Source organism: Panonychus citri, unplaced genomic scaffold, assembly GCF_014898815.1.
Source record: "Panonychus citri isolate SS breed McGregor unplaced genomic scaffold, ASM1489881v1 Contig00141, whole genome shotgun sequence".
Lineage (NCBI taxonomy): Eukaryota > Metazoa > Arthropoda > Arachnida > Trombidiformes > Tetranychidae > Panonychus > Panonychus citri.
This window is the reverse complement of record NW_026515546.1, coordinates 4,044,551-4,065,259: the sequence shown is the minus strand read 5'-3', so window position 1 is coordinate 4,065,259 and position 20,709 is coordinate 4,044,551. Positions and strand designations below refer to the sequence as shown.

Here is a 20,709-nt window from a genome sequence, read left to right as displayed (position 1 = left end):
ATGATCTTTGCATGAAAAAAGAGAGGGATGATTTTTGAGAAAGAAAGAGGTCACCACTGAATATGGAAGATTGGAAATAAGGATGATAATAAGGGAACTGAGTTATGGGTTGATGAAGAAAATAAGATGATGAGATGACAATAGAAACACTGATTAGTAAATTAGCAGAGGATGAGAAGAGTGAGAGAGAGAGGGAGGAAATTAGGGAGGAAAAAGTTGTGGATGATAATGGAAGATAATGTTTTTCACTTTCTCTTTTCTCTTTCTTTTTCTCAGATCATCTTCTCATCATCTTGAATGATAATCAGGTGAATCTATTTTAAACCTTAACAATCAATATTCTGATGAACTGAATTGAAACTTTTTTTCAGTACAACGAAAAAGTATCACTTTTAATATTATGGATTAATGATATTGTCTTAATCGTTAATGATTATCTGGTTACACGCAAAGGTAAAAAGTTACTAATCATTCATCATGAATGGTAATTATTTTAGTGATAATTTCAATTTATCAAATTATTATTGAGTTATTGCAACTTCCTGATTAAAACTTTGATTCATTTTAAATGATTTCCTGTGAGTGAATCCAATTAATCCTTGAACTTTTTTTTGTCTCATGAAATAATCAGAATTTTCAACATTTTGATTAGAATCTCTCTCTCTCTCTCTCTCTCTCTCTCTCTCTCTCTCTCTCTCTCTCTCTCCATGATTCAGCTCACATTTAATAAATTATCATCATGACAATCCTACTATCATGTTATATAATAATAGATAAATTATTGGAATACTCGGAATTGTCTCAATTGTAAGTTATCGTATAGTTTTTATCAAGTCGAGTCACGAATCGGGCTGAGAAATTGATTCCAAAGTAAATGAAGATTCTGAATGAATGAAAATGAACATGATGATGATGAAAATTATTACGAACAAAAAAAGGAAGAAGAAAAGATCAGAAAGAGAGAGAGAGAAGCAGGAATTAGGTAATTGAAAGAAAAGTTCTAATTCTGATTTAACCTTCGACTCTTTTTATTTGCAAAGAAAAGTTCAACGGACCATTGACTCGAAAACGAGTACGATTCAATTACAGAATCACAAATAACAACAGTTATCGTTAATTTTTTTAATCAACTTAATGATACAATTTACTTTTAATGGTTCAACAATCAGTGTCACTTAATGTGTTTTTTTCACGATTAACCAACATTACATATTATTGGATCAATTGATTGAATATCATATAAATTTAAGACTGAGAATTAAACTTAATTGTTTACTTACTTTCAGTGGGTCGATTTGATTCAATAGCATCTTTGGTTACCTTGGTTTCTGGTGGATTTGCAACTAAAATTAACGTAAAGAGAAAGCAATTTGGTTACAATTAAGTTAATTCAATCTTCGTTCCAAAGATTCATTCATTGATTCAAATTCATTAGATGAGATAAATATCATGAACTTTTCAGAATTCCAATTACATAGATGGTGATTATTTTTCACATATTTCTTGATTGCGAAAAAAGCTTTAAATTGTTGTCAGTTATCATTTAGAACGATTAATTTGATTGTCATTTCCAAGGATAATTTGATGACGAAATAATTTTTTCCCCTTGTAAATAAGGTACAAGGTCAAGTTGATTGACAATTAAGACACCTAATTGTCAAGTTCCTAGACGATAAAGACTCAGGGTGTGGTTGAAATTCAATGTAACAATCATAACAATTTAAAGCTTGACAATTAATGTACAGTTTGTGCCAGTCAATTGTTGATTTTTCAATTGAATCATCAGCAATCAGATGATTTTACATCTCTGATCAATAATCAATCAATTGTGATTAACTTTTTCTTTAATCTAATCATGAGCCAATAATGATAACAATTTAAAACGTTGATACGGAAAAGGTTAATTGTCAATCTGATTGGTGATTAAAAAATTAACCAGGAAATTAAATATTTTCATAATTTAACCACAAGATGGCGACAGTGTACAGAGAAAATATTAAAATGCTAGAAAATGAGATTAATAGTTGATAAAGTGAAAGATTATCAAATATTATTGATAAAGAATTGAAAGTTACTTAATGAATAATAGAATATTAAAAGAAAAGTTGGAAATTCTAAAAATTTATTCTCTCTCTCAATTATCTATTAGAAAAAGAGATGATCAGAATTTCTCGGTGAAAAAAAAGGATAAAGTTCCAATTGAATTTGAGCTGAATTTCAATGTGTAATTTAAACTCATTCTGTCTTTCCAGTTGACAAAAGGTATTATTGTTATGATGATTATGATGGAAGTTATTAAATTTTTCTGCTCACTTGTTGTCGTTTTATATCATCTCCCTCTGTCTCTCTGCCTCTCCCTCTCACGAGTCTCATGTATAACTTACAGGGTCGATTTGGAGGTTTACCTTTTCTTTTCTTTTTTTTACTCTTTTTTACGAAATTGAAAAATTCATATTATTCTTTGAGATTTTTCGTCCATCATTTTCTATCTACGAAAAGATATCATCCAGCATGATAAATTCTCCCTCCATGTTACTTGTGGTGTGTAATCATGGATTAACTGGGAATTTTGTTGCTTTTGTTTAATCAACGACTTAGAGAATCGATATCAAGTAAATAATATCAATTTGTGGATATAAAGATGATATTCTTTACTATATTCATGGAGAAATGTTCATATTCTCTTGTTATCCATTCCATCAGAATATTCATAGAGAGAAAGAAAGAAAGAAAGAGTGAGCCCATAGTGAGAAAATTCCCTCAGAACAAATATTTCCATGGGTATTATCACCAATGAATTTCGAATAATCGTTTTTCAAATGACATGATGAAAATAAACTTGAAACTTTTGTTTATTATATGAACCAGAACGACTGAACGATTATCTTATGATGGCGATAAAAAAAGCTCAAGGTGAGAAAATAAATTCCATTGATTTTGTATCAGAACGTTTTCTATACTTTGGCGAATTTGATTCGTATCATGATGTTTGAATTTATGGAATATTTTTTTTTCTTTTCTCAGAAAACTTAACCTTCTAATTTGATGAACTTTTTTCCTTTGCTCATTTCTATTTTTCTCGCTCTCTTTTTCTAATCCTTGGGAACTTATTAAATGGTTGAGTTAACATTTTCCATTCTAATGTTTCCCCCATGATCATTATTATTGTTATCATCTGAATAATCATCATGATCCTCAGAGTGAACCACACAAATGAAACCACTTTTGAAGATGAGAATCGGTAGACAAGAAAACGAAAGAAAGAAAAAAAGAGAAAAAAATTCAAACTCATTTTCACTTTTTTGCTTCTCTTCCAAAGAAATCATTTTTTTCCACCCAATCTTCTTGGTATCATGTTAATATATTGAAAAGCAACAAAATTATCATCATGAAGTCTATTAGTTCATGATGGATACCTGAATAAAGAGACAAAATATTCAGGGAGAAAATAAATCCTTTCGAGAAAAAAAAAGAATCAGGAAAAAAGTTCAGAGTAAAATCTCAACACTGAATTCTTACAATGAACAACCACTTAGATTTCAATCATTTTTTTTTTCTAAACTCATTGTCACTTGAAATCTTCTGAATATCATGAAGGATATTCATGATTAGAATTTTTTTTATTCAAACTGACAAACACAAAAAAAAGATGACCTAAAGTGTTGACCCTTTTCATCAATAATCCATGAGGAGATTCACAGAATCTACTATCTGAATATCGTATTTGTTTTAAACTTATTCAAGTTTTATCTATGAAAATAATATCATGGATAATGTTGAATATGATTGCATCAGAATCCATGTCAATCCATCCGCATCAATGAATTTATAATGGTTTTTATGACGATGGAAATATTAGTTAGCATTATATAATAGTAGAGAAAGTGAGAGCTAATGTCAACATTAAGCATAATCATGATATTTCATGGAGATTAAATGAATAAAGGTATTCCAATTCACTCCTGATATAATCTCAATCTATTATTGTTATTATGCAATAATGACCAATAGTAAATGGATAATAAATGGATAAAAAAATTCCAACATATGAAATGTTTATGAAAGGAAAATATTTCCAATCAATTTTGGTTACCATGAAAGTTTCAAATGAAACGATATCGATGCTCATGTACAACTATTATCTTCATGATGGATAATCATCTGAGTTTATCTATTTTTTACTTAGAGATTACCAAAAGGTGAGGTTAAAGGTTAGTCTTGTTTATAACTCGAGGTTAATTCATTTTAGATGTGAAGTAAATATAAAACTGGACATTTTTGGTAATTGTTTTTGTCATGTTTTAATGGAAAGTGAATCATTGCCTGAGATGAATCTTTTACCTGAGAAAAGAAAAGGAGATCATGATGATAATGAGAAGATAAAAAGGATAACCAATGAATTTTTCTCTCTCTTTCTACCTTTCATTGGAATAAAAGATTGAGAAAGCCAATTGATTAACGAAATGACGATTGACTTAATAGTCTATTCTATGGATTAATGTTCAATTCTGGTTAATCGATAAGAAAACAACAGTGGAAAACAATAAAAGACATCAAGAGGTTCATATTATATCATCAAGAGAACTGTAAGGAAAGAGTTGAATCTGAACACAAAGTTAAGAATCGCAAAGTTGATCAACTATTACGATGAAGGAAAATTGAAAGTGGGAAGGATGGATAAGCTTTGACAGGAAGAAGATGAAGATGATGGGGAAAAGGATAAGAGTAATAAAGAGTATATATATTGTATGATAAGTGAGATAAAAAGAGATGAAGATGATAAAATAATAGAGATAAAGGTCACGAGGATAAAGACAAAAACTATGATAAAGTTAATTAAAGTCCAATGAGATAATAATATTAATGATGAAGATAAACGAGGACAAATATTATTACGCAAGTGTAACAATTGATTGACCAAAAATTGACAATAATATTACACATACAGTTAGAATTTAGGTAAATCAATGATTAAGTGATTATCTTTCTGGTCTCATAGACAGTAAAACTATTTACCGTTATAACAATTTCCATCTTCATCGTCATCATCAGTTTCATCTACTTACTTATTACTCTGGTTCTGATTCTGGTATCTTTCTTATCATCAACATCTTCATCATCATCATCTTCATCTTCATCTTGAAAGGATATTCATCACTCTTGAAGCTGAAAATTTGACTCTTTCATTTTTTTTTTCTTCTCCTTCATCACTCAATTTTCATCATGATGACACTTTCATTTCCATTCTGTAATCAGATTATCATTAATTTGATTCATTGACTTTCAACATGATCCATTTTTTTCTGGTTCCAATATATTTAGAACTAATTTTTTTTTCTCTTCTTTTCTATTCCTTGTAATCTTATTCAACTGAATTAATATGCATCCATAGAATCAATTTTAATTGTAATCTATCCTCATTATCTTTACCTATCCAACCGAAAATAATCAAATCATCATCATGAGCATCTTGTTGACAATTTTTACCTGTATCATGTTAAAGATTAACATCCTTAGTTGAAAGAGTAAAACTAATTGATATTAATCAATATAAAGGGCAAAAAAGTATTCCAAATTGATTAACTAATTAACAACCATTTCTAAATGTAAACTAATCATGAAATGTTGACAAAATTTTCCTTTGAAAGTAAAAATCCTTTTGTCAATTTATCTTAATCTGAATGTGACAAAATTGTATCAATATTTTGTATCCTTTGAGTTATATCATTCATGGATTTACATTCATCTTTCACCCTGTCAATTGAATCAAGAAGTACTTTACTCATGGTTATATTCAATTCTGGTAGTGAATTATTACAATTTTGCTATCGATTCTGATTTGACATTAAAATTTGTTGACATTTCAAAGTAAATTCCCAATTTGAGTTGTTTTAATTGTAAATCAATTAATTAAGCATCGGGAATCAATGTTATCCTAATCGTTGAGCTGAAAACTCATCAGCAAATTTTAATAAACTTGTCAAAAGATTCAATTAACTACCTGAATGGATAAACTCAATTGTTGTATAAAAAATACACATGAAATCACCATGAAGATTCACTCATGGTATTGATTCTGGTTTTATAGTGAATTCAGAGTATTCAGTGAAATAGTAAAAAAAAGTATAATCGTGAAAAAAGTTCTGAATCAAGTTCAGTGGGAATATATTTACATTTTCATCATGTATCAGTACGAAGGGTAAAATTAAAAAGGTTTGGAAAAGTTCATTTTATAAATTGAACAAATAAACACACAAGATTAACTAATCATGAAAAGAGGGGAAATTATTCTGATTCTTGAAAGAAAACAATACATATTATCATGGATCATGGTTTGATCACTTTGATAGAGCAAAAAGAGGATGAAAAAGAAGACAGAAAATGAGAGAAGATAAAAAAAGAGATAAAATTGAGCGAACAAAAAAAAATTCGAGCTTAACATTGAATTTCCTTCCCTTTTAATCAGAACTTTGCTTTTTTTGTTCAATCATTTTGATTCTGATTTCATGAAGATTTTCATGAACTTCCTCGGATGATTGAGTTGAATTTTTTTCTCTCTACCTTATTGAAAACAATTTCCATGATGATGATGATGACGTTCATCATGTTTTTGTAATACTGACAATTTTATTATCTGATTTACCTTCACAGTTTGATATCAAAACAGTTTCAGTTTCAAATCATCATGTGTATTTATCATGATATATAAACTCTCATTCATTTGTATTCATGTCACTTTCTCATTATCTCTCTCTCATCTCAGTCTTTCACTCAATTCAGATTCACGAATTTCCCCCTGTTGAATTTGCTTCTAAGGTTCAATTGTTGTTGATTAGTCGAAGGGAAAAAAGAAAGGTCTTAATCCAACAAGACAATTTTCCTCATTTCGAAATCAGAACTTTTCGGATATTCTTTTTGTCATGAGATAAATGATACAATCAACAATCAATTGATTAACTTTTCTGATTAATAAGTTAGTTCTCTCTCTCTCTTTTTCACTCTCTTTCTATTTCCGAATCTCCCCTGAGTGTAAACAATGATGAACAAAATGAACGAAAATTTGAGTAGATGAATTTTGTGAATCTCTATTCAATTGGAATTCATTTTTTTTTTATTCTTTTCCTCTTTCATGTTTGAATAATTCAAATTGAACTTTTTCCACTCTCCATGTAAATTTCATTCCCATTTTCCAAGCGATTATTCAATCTGATTCATTATCTCATCCTCATGGTGATAACAAAAATGAACATTGTTCAAGATAAATAAACACAGAGTTTCAATGGAGGAATCAAAGATTTATCTTTAAATATTGAGACAAGTTTTGAACAACAACATAGAGACAACAAAGTTCTGAGACTCATGATAATATCATTCAACTGTAAAAGAATCACCAAGTGTAATATTAATCTCATTGAATGAAGGGAAAGGGAAAAGTTCAAGTATATTTACAATCAATTCTGAAAAACATTCTGTTCACAATTCTGTGAATGAAACGATAGCCTCTCTCTCTCTCTCTCTTTCTGGTCTATTGAATGGTAAAAGTATCAAAGCTCACGAACCAACATGATGATGATAATTATCATCAAGTTGATAAGATTCCTGGTCTTGAAATGATTAGGAAATTTTCACCTCAAACAAAATTGGATTGCAAAGTTATTGTCAATGGTTCGTAATGATTAATCATTTGGATTAAATTATTTCCCTCTTTTCAACTAATCAATTTCAACGTTTAATTATTGGTAATCATCCAAGATTGATCATTTGTTGACCATAGGTCAACAGTTGATACCTTTCAACGATAACAATAGTTTATCGATTATCATGAGGTAATATCACAATTCAATTAACTTCCAATTCGAATCCATAAATCATGAAAACGATGAATACAAAAAGGTAAGTAAATGGAAAATCAAATTTTTCTTCTCAATTAAGTCTACCTAATGTCCACAATTTTCATTCCCAGTAATGGTCAATCATATGATAGCTGATTCATTGATTGTGATATTCAATTTGCTACCAGAATTCAAGTATCCCGATCAAATTACTAATGGGCAACAATCATTAACTACAAATCATTTCAAATGCTTTTCGATCAATAGTTTGAAAATGTTACTTGACCAACAGTCTTAATGATTACAAAATTTTTGACCACAATCAATGTCCATCAATTGTTAACCTAATGGTCAACACTGTCAGTATTTTTTTCCTGCAACTATATCACATTTTATATATCTACTATTGATAATACTCAAAATCTAAGCAACAACAACAATAACATCAACTTTAACCTTGTTAGTTTATCATTAAATTCAAGATGAAATTCAGTCTCATGGTGGATAAGCTTTAACTTCCTGTTCGTTCAGTCACCATATTATTACACCTTCATATTATATTCCCCACCCTAAAGTAATCTGAGTCTATTCATGATAAAATATATGTTATATTCATCATGGATTCTTATTAAATTATATGTCTCTTTGTGGATCTTGTTTTAATAATATTAACAAATTGTGTCAAGAATTTACAGATTATCTCATTCGTTGATCCGATTCTCTGAGTTTTTCTCATAAATGAAACATTTTATTCAGTAAATATCTTTTTCTCTCAATGAAAACTAGTACAGAATAAAAAGAGAGAAATTGACAAGAGTGAAAAAGTTCAGAGAGATTCATGATTATATAAGAGATAAAATCAACAAATCAACATGATGAATAAAAAAGTAAATGATTATTATTCAGAACGGAAAAGGCAACGGTTCATGATGAATATAAATAGAAAATCAATTAACTATTAAAAATCTAATTAAATGATCATAATGAAAATCGAAACAATCTCAGAACTTTTTCCCCCATTCTTTTTTTTTCTCATCTTCATGAATAATATTTTTCAATGAATCTTCAGTTGATATTTTTTTCTCGCAATCAAATAATATTATAAGTCTTCACTATTGTATTATCATCACACTAAATTGTTAACTAAATGAGAAATTGGATTAGCATTATTATTAATGCTCTTGCTTTTAATCACCCTACTAATCAACAATTTGAATATAATTAAATCATCATGATCGATGAAATCATATTAGCACCATGATAATGATGATCAAGATGATTATATTTAAACAATAGGCACTTGAGTATTTATTATACATATAAGATTTTTTCATTTTCTTAATTAACTTTGATTACAATTACTCTGGTTGATTAGTCAACTTGTTTGTTGCTCTTAAAGTTGTTGATATTTAGGTTGATCAATATACAGAAATTACTTGAGAGTAAAATATTCGAGGTGATAATTATTACCACTCTTGGGGTATTGGAGGTGTTTATATGTGTGCTAATTGGTGGAAAAGTTCTGAAAGATTCTGAACTGAAATGGATGAATAGTCGATTCGAGACAAGAACTTTTTCTTTCTCTCTCACTCTCTAGTATTTCATTTGTTTCCATTCAATTTGCTTCAAGTTATTATATGAGAAAGATTTTGATGAGAAAAAAATAAGTGAAATTTCACCTCAGGGTAAATGTCTTGTTCCTTTCCCATCATGAAAGAAGATAAATAATATTAGAATGATAGAGAAATAGATGAGCTGAAAGATAATGATGATCGAAACTGTGAGTTTCTCAATTCATCATTTTTTTCTGAGTTTTCCAAATAAGAAGAAAGAAAAAAAAAGTTCTAACCCAAAAGTCACCAAAATTCAATTTCAATTGAAAATGAACATGAAGAGAAATGATGATGATGATGAAGATGAAGATAAAGATGGTGATTATGATTCAAATACTGAATAATCACCAATTTCATAGAACTTGATGTGTTATATATTACTTTTTTTGTTTCAAATTCGAAATTCAGAAAAGGGTGAAAAGTAGTTGATAAAAAGCTTTTCATGATTTTTTCCATGATGTAAAAAGGTTCTGACAACATGATGTAAATCAATGGAAGGTGAATTGAATCTGATGATAACCATGATGACAAAGAGTCAGGATGAAAAGAGAGAGAAGAAAAAATTATATCTAATCATCAGAATACATGAGAAAGTTTGAGAAAAATCGTCATGAAGTGGGAATAGAATCTGAATCCTATGGAAGAAAAAAAATATAATCAAAAGTGAAGTAAATTCAAGTTATTATTAATATTTGGTTTGTATAAATAAGATTCAGGGCTCAGGAATAAATCTGATAAACATGATGATGAGGGAAAACTGAGAAAAGTTCTGATTGAGTTTTCTTCAAGTAATTCAATCGTAAATTTGTTCATGGTGAAATTTTTCATAGTAAATATTTTTTTTCCTCATTCTCTCCTTTGGATATTGAAAAACAATGACTAGTTTATCTTCATGATGAGAATCAAGATGACATCATTAAAATTCTGATAAAATTTTGATATTAAATATCGATTCAAAGTGAAGAAGAACAACTTTTCCTTTTACTTTTTTTTTCTTCTTCCTCTTTAAGAAGATAATGATTCAATTCTGATCTTATTTTTTATCCTCATGGATTCATCATCTTTTCTTGTTACATGACCATTGGAACATTGAAAATTCAATTTTCCAATTTTCTCAATTCAGATAATTTTCCTCGATTCATCTCTTTGCTTTCTGAGCTTTTCATAATTTTCTGATTCATGATTGTTTTATCTACTCTCATGGTAATGAAATTTACCAATAAAATCTCATTGAATAACAACCACCATGGTTATGACTCATGTTGAGTTGTGAATGTTAAGTAACTGCAAACCAAAATGTAATCATGATTATTCAGAATCGTTGATTTATATACTTGAAAATTTCCTTTCTTCAAACTTTCATGGGAATGAGTTGGACTATTATTGGATAAACAATACAGTTCTATCAAAATTAGATCGGAATGAAATGTTCACAAGATTACAGGTCATGGAGATTCAAGATTTATCATGTTTTGTGCACCAAGAAGAGTTCAAACTTTCAATTCATGCATAAGTCTAAGAGTCAGAGCTCAGACTTGAATAGAGAATTGGAATGAAAATCTAACGGAATATGTGATTTGAAGGGGAAACGAAATGTTTATCTACCAGTTGATTTATTTCTATCTTTATTCGAGAGAGAAAATGTGATGAAAGGTCCATATTACATGACGATCAGAAGAGTTTGAAGAAAAAGGAAAAGTTCTGTGTCTGAAAAAGAGAGAGACAGAGAGGGAGTGATAGAATATCAAAAATGATATTCGATTATCAAAGTGCAACTATGGTGGAGGAGAAAAATCATTCTCAATGAATAAGCGAAAATGGAAAAAGTTCTGAGGAGGAACAGAGATGATGGAGAGATAATGATGAAAATAAAGAGGGATGAAGATGATTAGGTTGATGAGAAATGATGTCAACGTAAATTGAATGAAAGTACAGTGACTTTTGTATTAGATTATGGATTAAGTCGAACAGGGAACTTTGTATTTCCAAAGGTTTCTTGACTTTGCTATGATCTTGTTTCGATCACCACATGATGATAAAAAGAGAATCCAGAGTAAGGTAAAAAAATACAATAGAGAAGAATAGCTTTTGATAGAGAGAGAGAGAGAGAGAGAGAGTTCTATCTGTCTGGGAGTCGATGAGAATTCGTGTATATTATCAGTGCTAAAGAAGAAGGAAAAAGAAGTTGTTGTCCAGAAAAGGAAACATAAGATATTCATGATCTCATCTCATTCTGATGATCACACATGAAATTCATTGAGACAGATTCATGTCTTCATGAACATGGACAATATTGAATCAGAATTTAATAAGAATCATTACATTCTCATTGATTCGATTACATGGTTGTTATCATTTTCATCATTATCATTATGATAACCTTTTCATGAGAGAGAAACAAGCAACTGACCCCTGAGGCGATATTGTTACTTGAGTTCATGAATTATATGAGTAATGTTACTCAATCGATTCGATCAATTTTCCAGGTAATGAGTAGATTAGCTTTCGGATAGATGGAGAGAAAAAGAAAAGTTCATCAATAAATTTCACAAAGTTCCAAATTTAGAGATTTTTTTCTCCTATTTCTCTCTCTCATTTCCATATACATGATACACTCACATCGATTTCACTCTTAAAGATTTAACCTTATTATCTTTACAGAGAATAAAGATAAGATAGAAAGTAAGATAATGTGACAAATATTTCTCATCATCTTATTTACAATTCAGAGTGAAACCTGAATATATCATGAAGAAAATAAATTATTCAACAGGGTAGATAACATGGTGATTCTTACTGATAATGTTAATAACAATGAAGTAAATTATCATCATCATCATCATCATCATGAGCATTCACAGATGAATGAAAGTAAAATGAGCTAAGAAAAAAAAGTAAATGGAAGAAAAGAAAACAAAAAACCTAAATGATAAACAGGTACTATCGAACTGGTTGCAGCTCGAATATCAAGAAAAGTTCTAACGCAAACTAAAGGAGTGGCCATAATTTTCCATGTTTGTGTTTATCTATCTGTTCGATATATGAATATTTCTATCATGAAGATTGAATTTGGAATGATTATCATTAAGAGAGAGAGAGAGAGAGACCTAAAGTGATCCACAGAATATCAAATATGTGTGATACGGATGAAAATTCAATTCAATGATGGGCGTGGATCGAGAAAGATGATGATGATTACTTTAATAATGATCTTCTCATCATCTTAATATCATAGAGAGAACTAAAAATAAAGAAATTATATTTATCATGAATATAATTTCACCGAGAGATTCAGACTGTAAGAAAAAAAGAATAACAAAATGTAAAGTGAAGCACAAAGAACTTTGAAAATTATAATGTTCAAGATGAATTTTTTTCGTTCCTTCTCAAGTTCCGGTTTCCTATTATTCTTGGTCAAACTAAACCATTGATTATCAATCTTGTGGTTCTGTGTTTGTGTTTCTTATCATCTTCATAATGGTGATGATTAATTCAGACAAAAGTTCATTGAGGATGATGATACTACTCATCAACCTTAATGATGATTATTTCGGATAGATCAAGAAAAGTGGGTTAAGGAGGAGAGGAAAAAAAAGGAAAGAAAAAGTTCTAACAATCAGATAAAGTTCTGAGAGTTCGAAACTCTTTTTTTTTCTTCTTCTTCTTCTCTGCTCTTGGCAGGTAATAAATTTATTGCCTGTGGACAGAGATGATAATCATATATTCATAATGGTTATAGTCTTTTTCCTGTATTCTAATGGATTCTTGGAACTTTTTTTCTCTCCCTCTTTGTTTTCACACCATAGAAATGAGAGAGAAAAAAAATTTCCAAATCCATTCATCATCTTTTCTTATAATCATATATCCTCTCAAAGAGTTAGCATCAATAGGTCAATTTCATCATTCATTTGATTCATTTTTGATTCAGTGATTATCATGATAATAATTTACAGTTGATTGAATGTAATTAGATTTAAATTTCATTACAAGTAAAGTTCATTCATCAGTGAAAACTAAAAATTTGAACACTTTTCTAATTCAATCTCATCCAATTCAATAACTACACATATAAGTTGATGGGACTTATTTTTTTTTCATCACGAATCAGATCATGAACACTCATCATACTCACGCAAATAAAGTTATTATCATTAATTCATGAAGAGAGAGAGACTCAGAAAGGATTATGTAGTATTAATAATTTTCAACTATTTGAGAAGAAGATATTGAATGGAATCAAATTGGAATGAGAAAACTTTTAAATGTCAATAATTCTGATGCTCAGAAAATTTTGTTATTATCATAACTTTAATATTGGCCAGTTGATGAGTGATAAAAGAGATAATGTCAATCATGAGGATTGGGAATTATTTTATCAATGGTTATCGATTCAATTAAATATCGATGACGATGTTTCTTTTTAATTTGTTATATGATAATCGTCATATAATCATGATGAATATCCTTACAGGGAGGGAGAAACATTAAATTCCCAGGAGCTATTATTTAATCATTTTGTTATCGAGACCTAGTTTTCACTTAGCCCAGAGTGGAAAGTGGGATAAATAGTTAAAGGGAGCGGGAGAGTGAAAAGTAGAGAGAAAGAGAGATATATATACATACTCAGTATCGAGAAATGAGAGCGGGGTGGGGTAAGTGAGAGAGATTCTAACTAGAGTGAGGGTGGGTGGAGGTAAAGATTGTGCTGGGGCTTCAGATGAGAGTAGTAAATGATTAAGTTCAATGGAATATGTAATAGATAAACATTATTATGTATATTTTCATGATAAGTTCAATGAGCATAGTTGCCAAAAAAGAGAGCAAAGGAAAAGAAATGGAGAGAGAGAGAGAGACGAAAAATCGATTCAAGTATCGATTTAAGGTTATATCTGATTTTAGTTCCTCTTCCTACTCACTCTTTTTCATCATCCACCCACCTCATCATCATCTCTCTGTGTTTAGTTTACTGGATATTCACATTTCAATCAATATGTATTCAAATACACACACAGAACAAACCAATTGACTTGAACTTTTTGGTTACCCTGAATATGGCTTTCAACATTTCTTATTATCAACTGAACATTCAGTCTCAGATTAATTGTATTTATCCACCGGTGGTTAATAAATAACAATCACATTAGATTTCATTTCAATTCAATTAATATATAATTTTACTCTTATTATCATCATCAGAATAAATATCATGAAATACATGTGATAATTTAATTTTCATCTTCACTCATTGAATTTAACATGAAATAAAAAACGTTTCATAAAAACTCAAATAAATAAAGGTAATCTCATCTTCATGATGATCCATTGAAATTTGTTACATGATAAAAAATTATATCAATTTAAAATATTAATAATAACCATCATCAAAAGTATCTAATGGTTTTGAAAAACTAATTCAATTTGGTAACAATCAACTAATGATAATCATCATTAAAGTTACATTATCTTTGAATATCATTTAGTATATAAAATATATGTAATGTTATTGATAAAGATCAATGGACTTTTTTTTTCATGATAAAATCATTTGGAAAACTATTCCCATGTAAATGTTGAAACTTTTTCTGTTGTCTCAGATTTTATTTCATCTATTTCTCTGAGTATTGGCTATCATGATTACCATCATCATGGTAACGGTATCAGAGTGAAATGTGAAATTTTTATGGTTCATCAAGCATAATGGATACAAGGTGTACACAAATAATATCTCACGTTACATGATGATAATCAAGTTAGTTTTCAGTTCTGTGTTTAGGTGACACTTCCGGGTTCAATTTCTGATAATCTCACTCACTCTCTCTCTCTCTCTTTCATAGCTTTTTTGTCTTGCTTTATGGTTTGATGATGACGATGATACTTTGGGTCACTTACCAATAAGATAAGAGTATCCATCAAGTCTTAGGACACATCTTTTCGTGTTGGACATTTGGGATGAAAAAAAGTTTGACGCTGAAGATGATCCGGAAGTAGTTGGTGATGATGCAAGGTTAGACTGGCAAGTGGATGATAATTTAACTGATGCAGGTAAAGGAGGGGAAGGTGAAGGATTCACATGGAAAGATGATGATGATGATGATGGTGATTCTTTTCGTTTATTAAAACCACAAGTTGTGGTTGTTGTTGTTGTGGTGGTGGTGGTGGTGGTGGTGTTCGTGGTGGAGATGGTGATGGACCAGGTGAACCGGTTAATTGACGAGAACGAGCAAATTGTGGTCGTGGTGGTGGTGTTGTTGTTGGTTTAGTTGATGAGGCATTGGAGGATGAGGAAGGCACAATGTAACAAGAAGGAGTTGGTGAAGGAGATGAAGAGGGAGTTGTTGTTTTATTTGTTATAACTTTTGTTGTGACTGGTGTAATAGTTGGTGAAATAGAAAATGGTGAGTAACTTTTATTACGCAATGTTGTTGTTGTTTTTGTCGACGATGATGATAATTGGGTTGGTGATGGTGATAGTGATGATGTCAGTAAACTTGGTGATCCAGAATAAGCCCCAGTAGTTAAAAGTAAAGCTGAAGTGTGAGTTGAATAAGTGGCTGATGAAGCCATTCCTGGGTCACTTGAGGATCGATGGAGCCAACGAGAAGAGGAACATGGAATCTTTTTACTTTTTCGAGGTGAATGAAGATGCGTATGATGATATTGTCGATAATAATATCTACTATTAGTATTTGCATCATGATGACGAGATGATTCATCAGATACCTTTGATGATGAACCAGGTAAATGAGATGATAATTTTACTGATCCACCAACAGGATTAGAAACTTTTTTAATTAAACTTGTGTTAATATTTGATGATGATGATGATGATGATCTTTGATCATTCTGATTCCAATCAGGTAAACCAAGTGGATTAGTATTATCTGATTTTCTCATGGAAATTGAATCATCTTCAATTGAATCAGTAGAGTAACATGATTGTTTCAATGTTGTTGATTGTGGTGGTGTTGATGTTGATGATCGGTTAGTCGATGTATCTAAAATTTTTACCTCTTCCTTTGGGATATTATCTTTATCATCATCATGTTTATTATGACTTGATGGTCTATTTGAAGGTGTCATTTGTTGTTGATGGTCACGATGAAGACGATGATGATGATAATGATGAGGATGATATGGTGTACATGTTGATTTAACTGTTGGTGTTCTTGGTGATGATGATGATGATGATGACGATGATTGAAATTGTTTCATTTTAATCATTCTTTCATTATTGGTTTGATCATCAGATGGATTAACAGTTGCCAATGGAACTGGTTGAGATTCAGTTAAACATGATACAGATTCTGGTTTGAAATTTTTACGACCCATGATGTTCAATGAATATGAATCAACTGAACGATTAAAACCAAAAGGTGTACAAGTTGAAGTAGTTGTTGGTGTAGAGGTGGAAGATAAACTAGGTTCAAGAAGAATGGAAAGAGAAGATGATGATAAGGATGATAATGATGATTCTCTCAAATTTTGCTCTTTATTATTATTATTATCTTTGTCTTCCTTATCATCCATAGCCCTGGACATTGGAGCTCACTGTGGTCAATAACTGACCAAAGGAGGATGAAAGAACAACCTTAAACACCAAAAGCAATTCATTCGATTCAAATATCATTATCATTATTATCTAATCCATCATCTTTAATCTTCCTCTTTCTTTCTTCCTTTCTTACTCTCTCACTCTCTCACTCTCTCTCTCTCTCTCTCTGTGTCTCTCTCTCTTTCTTTATCTTCTTACTTCGCTGGTTGAGTTTATGTTACTCGATAAAAAGAAAATGATATCTTATCGAATGTTAATTTTCTTCTTGTTAGAACTTTTTTTTTCTCTTCCTTTTATCTTCCACCCACTTCTCAATTCTCACTCCCTGATTGTTACCTTTATCATCTTAATCATAACAAGATAATTATTATTATTGTTATTATATTATATTAACTTTTTCCTTTTACTATTAATACAATTGTAATATTTACTTTTCTGTTTCCTTTCTTGCTCTTTGATTTTATTCAATTTATATTCATTATCTTTGGTGAACTGATATGTTGATTCATGCAAGTTGAAAGTTAATCAAATTTCAAGCAGTTAATTTTGATGCAAGTTAATTAGTGGAAATAATTTGCCCGAGTAACAATAAAGCAAATTAATTGTTTATTCCAACCGATTGATTATTCCAAATCTATGAGATTAAGAAAGAGAGAGAGAGAGAAAGAAACAATTAGGTTATTCATGTTTACTCTCATTTCATTCAGAGTTTTCATCTCTTCCTCATGAAAATGAATAATTAATAATCTCAGAACTTTTCCCATTTCTTTGATAATAAATACAACATGGAAATTGATTGATTGTCATCTTAATTATTTGCTATCAATCAAATATTAATCTGAAACAATTGTATTGTTTATCATTGTGTCATTTAGTTAATTGTCATGAGCCTTGAGACAAGAAATTAGTTTTGATTGTTTATCAATAAATGATACATGTAAAAGGTAAAGTGATGAACAATGTTGATTGTGTCAATCGTAAATGAATAATTAATATTATATTCAATCATTATCATCGTAATTTGATTGTTGAAAATGAATCAGGAAAAGAGGAAAAAATCTCAATGATAATGAAAATTTTCAATTTAAATTTTGCATGTTAATCACAGTTAACTAATCAGCTACAATTGAAAAAGTTTCAGTCATGTTTGATGATCATGATAATTTACAATTTAATTTAATTATCATCGTTTGATATTTGAAGATTTTTTCAATTTGCAATATTTAATTTTCTCATTTTCTTACTACTAATTTAATTGTTAACAGAATGACAATTAGTCTTAATTACCTTTTCTGACAATTAGTCTATCGAGGTTAACTAATGGATGACTTTTTAAATCTAATCAGAGTTTCTACTTTGTTACTTTGATTTTTTCTTCTTCTTCTTCTCCTTGAGTAAATTTCCATCATCATCATGAATTCTGACATGAGATTGTGTCAATTCTTATATAATAATAATCATAATCATCATCATATTATCATGTAAGAGACAAATACAAAGGAGCTTATGACGATGATCATGATGATATTTAAAAGGTTGATTATATTATCATCATTATTATTTAAATTATTCCATAATTATATTCACAGATACATGAGATATAAATTCAATGTTGTTTTTTCATTAACAATCTGATTCTGAACACTTTTTCCTTTGTTCATGACAAAATGATTAATACAATTGAAACTCAATTTCTAATATTATCTACAACCATTGAGAATCGTAATAAATATATTTCATGATAGTAAATAAATATCAACAAGAATAGAGATAAATTCTGAGATTTAACAGATAAACAGGATGAAGAGATTAAAAGTTAAAGAATATTCATTTATAAGGAAATGGAACTTACCTTTTTCTTTTTTCAAGGCTGTTCGAAATTCAATTTTCAATGAAGAATCAGAACTTTTAATATATAAATTAATCGTTTATGATTTCACAATATTGCAACTTATCATCGGATGATGATGGTGATGATCACTTATCATTGGAAAACTCAATGACAATAACAACACAAAAAGAACACAAAGTTTAACAAAATTAAGAAGATTTTTTTTTCTTCAATCAGGAAGTAGTTGAACCGGAAGTTTAGTAATAATCTCCAAATAATTGATGTTGTTGAATGGATGATGAATTAAAGTGATGATGATGATGATTAAAAGTATGGAATCTCCTTGTTGACAGTAACAAACTCCCTTTTCATCATGTTCATCATCTTATATATGTGAATTATTATTGTAAAGGTGAGGTTGGAGGTGGAAAGGTTTAATCAATTGGAGGGAAAAAGGAAACGGAAAGGAGATAATCTTATTGATGGATTAAGATTTTGTTGTTTTAATCAGAATTTAATTCAAGACAATTTGCTGATTTTTTGTTTCTCTTTCTTTTCGTCAATGTTGTTGATTAAATTTTCTGATGGTTATCACTTATAAATAAACAACAATTAACACTGATTGTGCCAATTGATTAAGTGACTTGAAACACTTGACATATTTAACTTATCTCAATATCACCTTTATAAACAATCAAAGTTAATTTTCATCATAATTAAATATTATCAACATATTACATTAGTTAATCACCATGGAAACTGAATCACAATTAACTCGTGTCGATTTGTTATAAAAAACAATCAATGATCAAATAGCAAATGAAAATTTAATTTCATTAAGTTTATCTTTCCAATTGCAACTAAAATGTAACAATACAAGTTAATTGTTTGTGGTAATCAAATTGTTGATAATCAACAGAATGTAAAAAAAATCAACTACAAACTTTGCAATCAATACAATTTGTTGAACTAAGTTTGTTTTTCTGTTTCAATCTTAATCAAATGGTGATGGTCATCTCATTGCTTATTGGTCAGTGGTGGTCATTATCTTCAGTACATAAGGATGAGATATACTTTTGTAATGAGAGAGTCTCTATCTGAGAGAGATGATCAATCGATTTAGGAAAAGAGAGAGAGAGAGATGAAATCACTTGGATATGAAAGATTGAAAGATAATTTTGCTGTTGTCTAGTAGGAATGATTAAAGTGATAATAACTGATGATGATGTTACTGTTATGATGAAAAAGAGATGTATAATAATGATGAAGATGGTGATGATGATGATGATGATGATATCTTGAAAACGATATGTTGGTAAACATTGGAAATGATTACAGGGGATATACACTGAAAAGTCATGTAACTTGAAATGAGAAAACGTTCATTTCTGTTTTCCATGCTTACAGCTTATTGGCAAGGTCATGGAAGATTGAATGTTCGTAGTCTACGTCAGTGAGATTTTTGGGTTAAGAGAGAGAGAGAGAGAGATGATGATGATGATGAGGAAGAAGATGAAGATGTAAGAGAAAGAAAGGGAAAGGGTGAAAGAGATGCGAGCAAGAAATGAGCCAACACGCAAGAAAGCTGAGTTGGTATCCTTGATGACGATGATGATGATAATTTTGTTGTTGTTATTGTGCTGATGATGATAAAGGATGAGGAAGATAAAAGTGAGTAGAGATGATAACTCATAGTTACCATCATTATTATCATCAGAATCGAGGATGATTTTGTTTTTCTTTATGTACGCAATCTCTATTGATGGTTTGGTAGCATCATCATCATCATCACCATGAAGATGAGGGATGAGGATGCTAAGAGAAGCGCGGGATCAGAGATTCAAAGAATTGTCTTTCTCTATGTTTTTCGAGTCTTTCGAT

General features: G+C 29.7%; 2 protein-coding genes across 7 annotated transcripts in view; both read right to left on the bottom strand.

The window, feature by feature from the left end:
- LOC128395825 (dual specificity calcium/calmodulin-dependent 3',5'-cyclic nucleotide phosphodiesterase 1A-like) overlaps positions 1 to 20,709 on the bottom strand; it is a 64,428-nt gene that overhangs the window by 14,502 nt on the left and 29,217 nt on the right. For both annotated transcript variants that reach the window (XM_053356307.1, XM_053356308.1), the window contains exon 3: positions 1,281 to 1,343. In XM_053356307.1, coding sequence (XP_053212282.1) covers positions 1,281 to 1,343 — 63 coding nt within the window. The remainder of the gene's footprint in view (positions 1 to 1,280; positions 1,344 to 20,709) is intronic.
- On the bottom strand, positions 15,010 to 20,323 carry LOC128395826 (uncharacterized). 5 transcript variants are annotated; one of them, XM_053356313.1, is made up of 3 exons: positions 18,850 to 20,323; positions 17,334 to 17,631; positions 15,010 to 16,797 (listed from the first exon to the last, which is right to left on the bottom strand). In XM_053356313.1, the coding sequence occupies exon 3, from the start codon at positions 16,772 to 16,774 to the stop codon at positions 15,512 to 15,514; it is 1,263 nt and encodes a 420-aa protein (XP_053212288.1). In that variant the 5' UTR covers positions 16,775 to 16,797; positions 17,334 to 17,631; positions 18,850 to 20,323; the 3' UTR covers positions 15,010 to 15,511. The 5 variants fall into 5 exon arrangements, with proteins under 5 accessions (XP_053212288.1, XP_053212289.1, XP_053212287.1 ...); XM_053356314.1 differs by having other exon boundaries at positions 17,429 to 17,631; XM_053356312.1 differs by having other exon boundaries at positions 15,010 to 16,862; positions 18,850 to 20,320.